The sequence below is a fragment of the Atta cephalotes genome, assembly GCF_000143395.1.
Source record: "Atta cephalotes unplaced genomic scaffold scaffold00025, whole genome shotgun sequence".
NCBI lineage: Eukaryota > Metazoa > Arthropoda > Insecta > Hymenoptera > Formicidae > Atta > Atta cephalotes.
The window spans coordinates 3,178,389-3,187,167 of record NW_012130089.1 but is presented as its reverse complement, the minus strand read 5'-3'; the positions used below and the strand labels follow the sequence as shown (position 1 = coordinate 3,187,167).

General features: G+C 33.8%; 1 protein-coding gene across 1 annotated transcript in view; it reads right to left on the bottom strand.

Annotated features, from left to right (window-relative positions):
- Positions 1–8,519, bottom strand: part of LOC105620316 (T-box transcription factor TBX20-like) — a 76,495-nt gene extending 67,976 nt beyond the window's left edge. The window contains exon 1 of the mRNA XM_012201818.1: positions 8,345–8,519. Coding sequence (XP_012057208.1) covers positions 8,345–8,519 — 175 coding nt within the window. The remainder of the gene's footprint in view (positions 1–8,344) is intronic.
- Positions 8,520–8,779: the final 260 nt, after the last annotated feature.

Below are 8,779 nucleotides of genomic sequence, written 5' to 3'. Positions count from 1 at the left end.
GAGAGAGAGAGAGAGAAGAATAGCTTCGCACAATGTGTATGCGCGCGCGCGTGCGAGAAGGTGGTCCCATGTTCCATGTGATCTTTTAAGACCAGAAGAAATATGACCGAGCTACTGACGTTAGCTTCCTTTTGCTGAGACCGACGGCCGACCACCCAGAATCCTGTCACCACCAGGGCTCCGCTTTGAAGGACGTCGCCCGAGAGGATGGACACAAGCGCAATCCGGCGAACGATCGTCTTATCGGAATCGTCATTTTATCCTGGACGGAAAAAGAAGAATTAACACCCCCGTCACAGGTACGGAGATCAATTTCGCGCGGGAGAGATAACTCCGGAAGGAATATATCGGCTCATTCAGAAGTGATCTCTGTGAATTAAGTGGACCTCATATAGCTACTTCGAGCGAATCGAGTTGCTCTAATTTCAGAGTCTCGATCAATTTAATCAATCATCTACGTATTTATATGACTGATACTCGTTTCTACCAATGTAGATTATTTTAATCTTGGTTCAGCTTATTCTTCATCTTTTTTTAATTTTTAGAACTAGAAAAAGATGACGAGTTAAATCAAAATTAAAATTAAACTACGTTGATAGAAAGGAGCATAAAAGAAGAATTTTTACTAAAACATAAAAATTTAGCTAGATATAAATCTAAAAATAATGGGATTATTAAAATAGGATAGTGTACGATGCTCAAATATAATAAGCTTTGCTGTAAAAAGTTTGACAGTTTGGCAACAAGTTTGAACATTCTACATAATTATTTTGATCGTCTAATCTGAATAAAATTATTTTATATCTATAGCTAGCTAAATTTTTTAATACTTCAGCAAAAATGTTCTTTCTATGTGTGCATAGTTGGAACTAACCGTCACGATTTGCGGATTATCGCTGTTCGCGGTGAAAACAATTTTCAAATTATATGGTGCGTAACGTGTGATATATACTAGGAGATTACGCTACGGAAAATTGTGATAATTATAGGTCAAATAACTACAGCAAATGTTGTTCTCGCTCGATATCGATATGATCTGATGGCGAAGTGTGATGACTCTTAATTAGGGTGCTTTTAAAGAAGTAATCGACGCGCGTCAACGGAAACGGACACAAAAACGAACAGTGTGTGTGTGTGTGTGTGTGTGTGTGTGTGTGTGTGTGTATGTGTGTGTGTGTGAAACATCGGCATTCACTCGGTTTCGCAATGAAGCGTCAACACGGCGCCATTATCGTCGACGGATTAGAGAGAAGTGCGCGTTAAAAAATAAATTGCATTTCATTTAGATCGCGAGACACGCCGCTACTTGATCACGCGAGAGCGACTCCGTCTCGCGGGCTAATTACATCGCTATAATCCGGTCGGAGATGGCGTTTAGACCGAGTATATGTGGCGTTCCTCGGGATTGGATTAGTTTTAAGAGATTCCACATGACAATTAAATTACGCCCGAGCTATTCTTGGAGCTGGAGTTATTTTCGCGTCGCGTTATTTTCACATCAAGTTCACTCGATTTTCCGCTAACCTAGAGCGCATCTCATATACATACCTCTTGCAATATCAATCATCGTATGAAACGTATGACTGCCGTATGAAATTTGAGAAGATCACAAATTGAGTTTTGTTAGTTTATACATCTTTCTGTCTCGTATAAATTCTGTGAGTATTTAATTATGCGTAACATGAATGAGATATTTAAAAAAAGATTTATCTTTAAATACAATATATTTAAATAACTATTTGCACACAAATGTGAGCGTGAGAAGGTCATATTGGCAACTAACTTACTATTGTTTAAATAATTATGCTTAAAGTCATATATATAAAGTGCCACCATTTGGCTTGAAACATGACGTTCAAAATTGAGTGCAATTATCAGAATAGAATAATTCCACTAAGTATCCACTATCCATTTTAGCTCAAGAAATTGAAATTGCGATAGCTTATTGATATAGCTCTGTCTACAGTGACTTTTATCCTTCGCTAATAATTGTGGTCTTTAAAGGCATTATTGATATTTTTATTGTACATTTGATAAATAAATTTAAATAAATGTAAGAAATAAATAAAATATATAATTCAATTTCTATGATAGTACAAAAACTTGTACTTGTTAAAGCTTTGACAAGTATATCAGAATTTTTTTAGATTTTTACAATTGTAAAAAATATCGGTGTGAATTTAACATCTTTAATATAGATTTAATATCTCCATAGATTTAACACCTATGTCTACATAATTCTCACTGTGTTAGTATTATTGACACCAACATGATATGGATTTTACATCTCTGTTTATATCAATCATCATGATGTGAATTTAAAATCTATGATGTTAAATCTACGTTACATTGGTATCAATATTAACACAATGAGAATCATGTAGGCACCGCTATTTTTTATAGTGTAAATAATACGAAATATTTGCTCTATTTCTCAAAGATTCCTATTCCTGACGGAGGAATTAAAATTCATGTTGCTGGCGAAGAGTTAATTATGATGATTTAACCTCATGGCGCATCCATATTTTATATCATCAAAATCCTCACGGTACAGCTTAGTGATCGATACGTAATGCTGTTACGTAAAAGCAATTTTGTTCGTCGGATATGTGAACAGGCGTGGGGCAATCTTTGATCAGAGACTCGTGCGAATTTACGTAATTCTTTAATCTGAATGCCCTTCTCCCGTACGGTCGCGCTTACAGGACAAAAGAGGGTTTAAACCGGTTTGTAATGGATCCGCTAATTTCGCACATGTGAGGATTCGCAAGAAGGATGAAATTTTGGTGCGATTTCGCTAGTTGAGAAATTAGATGAGGAAGTGCGGAGATATATATAGGTATATCCCACACCCGATCGCGGTACATGCGAACCAGTTTCAGATCTCGCATCACGCAGGAAGCTACAATCTTTCGAAAATAATGAAAAAGAACGCAATCTTCGATCCATGACGAAGAGAGAGAAGAACAGGAAAGAATTAAAGAAAGAAAAAATGAAGAAGAAGAAGGAAAAAGAGCTCGCTCAGGCATCATAATCAATTTGAATCTGGATTAAACAGATGATAGTTGTAATCGCGACGACTGCGACTCTCGAGCGTGAAATAATGGATTCGCTAGAGACAACGATTACGATTTCTCGCGAAGCGATGTCGCGAATCCTATGAATCTCTAATTGAAACTAGTATTTAATGCCCGCCCACTACTTCGGATAGCGAAAGCGGAGCTCTATGAGCGCAGACGACGATTAAGAATCCTCTGGATTACTGGCGGCGAGCGTAATGGCGTCGTTAAGTGCGCTAATGTGATTACTGGCTGAAAGGCGATGGACAAGTCTCTACTAGGCGACAAAAACACGCCACAGCGATTTACGTTCGAGCGAGCGGCACAAAAATGCAGGAAAAACGTAGAGAGGTCTTCTTTTTCATCCGCATCTCGTCTCTTCTTATCATTGCATCTTCAAGTTTGAATTACTTGCAAATAGCGAGATTATCAATCGAAAAAAGCGCTGTTATGAACAGCTACAAAAAAGAAACGTATATTTTTTTATCCATCGTGCACTTCGACTATTTCTTATTGTTCGGGTTTGTGAATTTTTTTCTTATTATATTGTAAAATGTGTTTTCAAATACTATGCGAGGCTAGCGTAATTTTCTAATAATTTGTACTCACGTAACTCGCAAATGCTAGAAATGGAAAAAAATAAGATAAATTGTAAACATTTTTCAGAAACGCTGAAAAGAAAATGAAGTGATAACGCGCACCGTCTCGTGCGATCTCTATTTAAATACGTTAACACGTTTCTTATCTCGTAATTTCATAATTACACCACGCCGCATCGATCGCTATACACATCGAGCGCAAATATGAGGGAATACACACGCGACAATAATTTCACAATGCTACGCGACAGAGTGCACGCGGTAACGGCGTGCTCCGCAATGACGAATGACAAATACTACATCGCATTACTTGATTTCTATATACTCGTGTTTTCTAATAATTTGTACTCACTTAACTCGCGATCGTTATATCAGCGATCAATTATTTTTCACAACGATAGTCTCGCAATAAGTAGCCTAGGATTTTTTATAATTAAACTTCGTTTAAGAATTTAGAACTTCTATGATTTTTCTATGAAAGAAATGTAGAAAAGCCTTGACAGGATCAACTTTAAATTTAAGAATATGTTAACTTTATCCTAATTACAGTTTACAATAAACACGAATCACGATCAAATCTTTTTGAATAATTCCGTCTATCACTCTCTGAAAGTACAAAGAGTCATCTCAATTTTTCTCAATGCAATACAATTTCATAAAATATAATTTCTTATCCGCTTTATTACGTATTTAAACCGAGTACTCTCGTCTGTATGTATGATTCTGATTACCTGATAATTCGCTACTTACTAATCTATTCGTTATCCAATTTACTTGGTACGTTAGAATTTACCTAAGATGTAAACAGAAAACATAATAAGACCGCTTTTCATGTATACAATATATTATATGTTTTCTGATGTTTAGAATCAATAAATACATAAAGAACAGTTTTGTTTTGAGGTATTTAAAAATCCAACTAGATATAGATCTGAAAAAGATTTTATTTAGATCATTAAAATAAGTATATAGAATGCTTAAGTATTGCTGACAATGTTGCAAAAAATTTTAATATTCTAGTAATCAATATGAGCATCCTACATAATTATTTTGATAGTCCATGCAAAATTATTTTCAGATTTACATCTAACTAAATTTTTAGATACTTCAACAAGATCATTTCCGTGTCATATCAAGATAAATATCAAGTTAGAGATCAACTGAATAAGATAGGTGAAAGTAGAGCATTGAAAACCACATATCGGTGTAATACATAGAATAAATCATCGATAAATCATATCAATCGTAGAATAACGCGAATTCTTTCAATTGATTCAAGTAGGGAATTAACAAGGACAGGACGAATGAGAAAATAAGAATATATCAAGTATTAAAATGAAGGCAACCGTTTAAAGATAACTTATAAAGTATAAGCTTTAAATTATGTATGCAAATTCCGATTTCCGATACCAGATTTCAAATCTACAAATTTTTTATGTATTTCTAATCATATGAAAGTAACGGAAATTTATATTTAATTTACTATCGTGGCATTATATTTGTAAATAATTATCAAGTTATCTTAAAAAATAAAAACTTTATAGACATTATGATTTTTACACAGATTTTTATGAATTTCATTTTTGTATATTTTTAATGTAACAAAGCGATCACGGCACCAAATAATTAAACATTATTATTATATATTTTCATATCATTTGTCCCATAGATGCCCATAGATATTTGTATATCTTGACTCTTATTGCTTTTACGTTGTTTTTTTTGTTTTCTTTTATTTTATATTTATTTTATAGTATATTATAGTATTTTATTTTATATTTTTATTTATCCATACTTTTATATTTTATTATATTTTGTTGTACATATTTTAACGATGTTACAATCTTATTAACTCTGTACTTTTTCTATTTACTCTGTACTTCAATCACACGAAAAACATTATATTAAAAAAATCTAAAAAGCATTATACTGAAAAAAATCTAATTTTACTAATTCTTAAATATTCTTAGATAAAATTTTCCACTAAATTTGTAACAAAATGATTTTAATCTAAAAAATGACAAAACGCTGTTTGCGTAACACATTTCCTGGCTACGAATTCCTGTGCCCCAATTTGCATTGAATTTCTTTCGTCGCCGAAAAACACCATAAATCTGCAAAGGGAACTCGAGAATCCGATTTCGCTAGATCACCATCTGCTTAACGTGTCTAGCGGACGCTCGTTAATTCTGGTGCGAACAGGTAAAATTTACGCACGATTTGTTGGCAGCGATTTCGTTGGTAGCGGCCGTGGCCCGACGTTCCTGTTGCATGAATGCAACTGATGCTATTTCGGCTAATTAGCGCACAGCTTGCCAAATGATGCTTTTTTCTTCCGTTATCGTATGTTCGGCGAATCGCGTATTCCTAATTAACGGAATGGAGCGATCAACACTCCTAGACTGGCAGAAAACAGAAACTAATCTGTTGCTTATCTTATTTTACGATCGCAGTTTTAATAAATTTTTTTCGAATTCAAAATATTTTTCGAAAAATAATTATTTGCTATTATGATTAAAGAATTTAAAAATTCCTAAAACGAAGAAATAAAAAAAAAGCTTCAGAACTATAAAAATCCAAAATTAATATATTTGAAAGAGATGTTTAATTTAATTTACTGAAAAATTTAATAAATAATATCTAATTATATACCAGTTGTGTTTGTGAAAATGTAGATGCATTATTAAAGATAATTATAATTATGGAATATGTGCGCATGTTTTGCTAATAGTTGGCTAATAGCTTAAATGTTGAAGTTAACAGATGCGAATATGTAATAGCCTGTTCACCTCCGACGAAACCGTCGGATAGAAAAGCGCGTCGTAATGTGGAGGACAAAACGGAAGGCGCCATACATATACTCTAACACCAACAAGCTCTAAATAAGCTCGTTAAATCGTAAACTCAGTTATCCCCAAGATGAACTCGTAACTTAACCTCTTGCAACCCGAAAAGACTTTTATTGCAGCGCTAACAACCATGCGAGATAATTTGATTCGTTAAATCAAATTTTCTGTGGTGACATATGTAAAAGTATGTGTCGTTCTCCAAATAGGCATACAATTATTAGAATTAAATTACTAAAAATAATAATAATTTTTAATGGAATAGAAAATATAAGATAAATAAGGCAAAAAAGAGAGATAAAAAAAGAATCAAGAAGAAGATTTGAAAAAAGATAATTTATGCTTCATACAAATAGCAACTTTTTTTAACAATTTAATATTTAACTCATTTTTTAAACTAATTGCATATATTGCTTGAATTTCTTGTAAATATTATATAATAAGAATAAAGCATACCACAAATTTTAAAATATGAAGAATTTTTATGCTATTCTCTGCTATTTTTAACTTGTTCGTGTAGAATTTCTCATATAAGATTGTTAATCAATTCTAAAACTGCTATATAAAATTTTAAGATCAATCGTAAAGGAAAATGCTGATTTAATATGAAGAAAACAGCAGTGAAGTATCCAATGAAAATCAAGAATTTTCTTGAGCACATTTTCATTCTCGACTATACAGAATTAGGACTTGTCTTCGTGACGGACTACATTACAGTATCTTACGACATCGTGAAGATACGATTAAATTGTTTTACGACGATGTTGCAAAGTGCGTTCCACCGTTTACGACCATCGCTGCCGGCAGCGACGCACGGAACGAGCCGCGTTCGCGTTTATCACTTCAACGTCTGACATTTCCATCAGCTTCGTTTCTTCTTTACGTCCGCGTTCCGTTGCGATAGTTTATTTCTCACACTTTCCATTGTCACATCTCACACTTTGGAAATGTCAAATGTATAAATATTTCAAATCAAAGAAAGTACGGCTTCGAAACCAATGACTCCATTTTGAATCGAAGAACTTATTTACGAAAATTCACAAAATTTCGATTAATAACAAACGAGTATTGTCTCTATTGAAGCGGTTCAATGTCTACAAATGATTGAAGATTTCCTGTTTGTCAATGTTTTTATCTTATCTTTTGGCTGAAATTATATTAGCCTTCATTCTATTAATAGCAAATTGATTTTTGTGGGATTATCCAAGTATTGATAAGTAATAATTGATCAAGTTACTCTGAAATGTGATTATCGCTTCTGCTTTTCAAAAGTTCTTTTTATTTGCTATCAAAGCAAAAATGGAAAAGCTTTATCTTTTCATAAAAGATCATTGTGCTTTGTGAATTCGATTGAAGATATATTAACATGTATTCGATTTTATGGATTCCATGATTATTTTCATAAATGATATGTAAAAAGGTCTATGGTACTTAGGGATATATTGTATATATCTATGGGAACTAATTATTTTGTAGTAATAATTATTTTTAATGTTGACTGTGCTCATTTACTTCAGTTAAAAAGTATATAACTGAACAGCCAATATAAAAAACTCTTGTTATTATTAAAAAAATAGTTAGTATATATCATAGAACCTCTAAAGAATGTAAATCCTAAAGATGTTCATATAATAATATCCCTATGTCCTCTGAATATCCTAAGGACATTTCCAGGATATTTGTGATATAAAGTGTAGAAAGATCATAGTCCCTATATAGGTATTACAGTCTCGCCTAATATATAAAGATTATAAAAGTATTTTGATAATCAAGGATGAATATTTTTTAAGAAGTTGGTGATTTCTATATATCACTCATGTTCCATAAAAAAAGGACTTACAGTGATCCAACGTCGACTCAGCAAATCCGGTTGGACATTCTAGGTTGGTATTAGCGGTAGTAGCAGCGTTGCCGATGCCCTGCAGGTGGTAATGCCCGAAGGACGGACCCCTGGGCGCCATAATGGCCGCGATGCTGAAGTCCGTCGCTTTTCCTCTCTCCCCCTTCGTAGGCATCCCTCCTCGCGCGCGCGACGACACTTACTCGTACGCGTTCAGTCTCTCGTTACCCCAATCTTCTTGCTCCGATCGATTCGTCCTTTCTCCCTATCTCTAATATCTTCTCAATGGTTTATCTCACCGTCGCGAGGTCCTCCACTTTCCTCTCTTCTTTAAGGAAAGAGAGAACCACTACCCTCACATGCAATAAGGCATATTAGTTTTCTCGTTGCCTTTTCTTCTCTTCTTTGTCCTCTTTATGTCACCAGGCGTTCCTT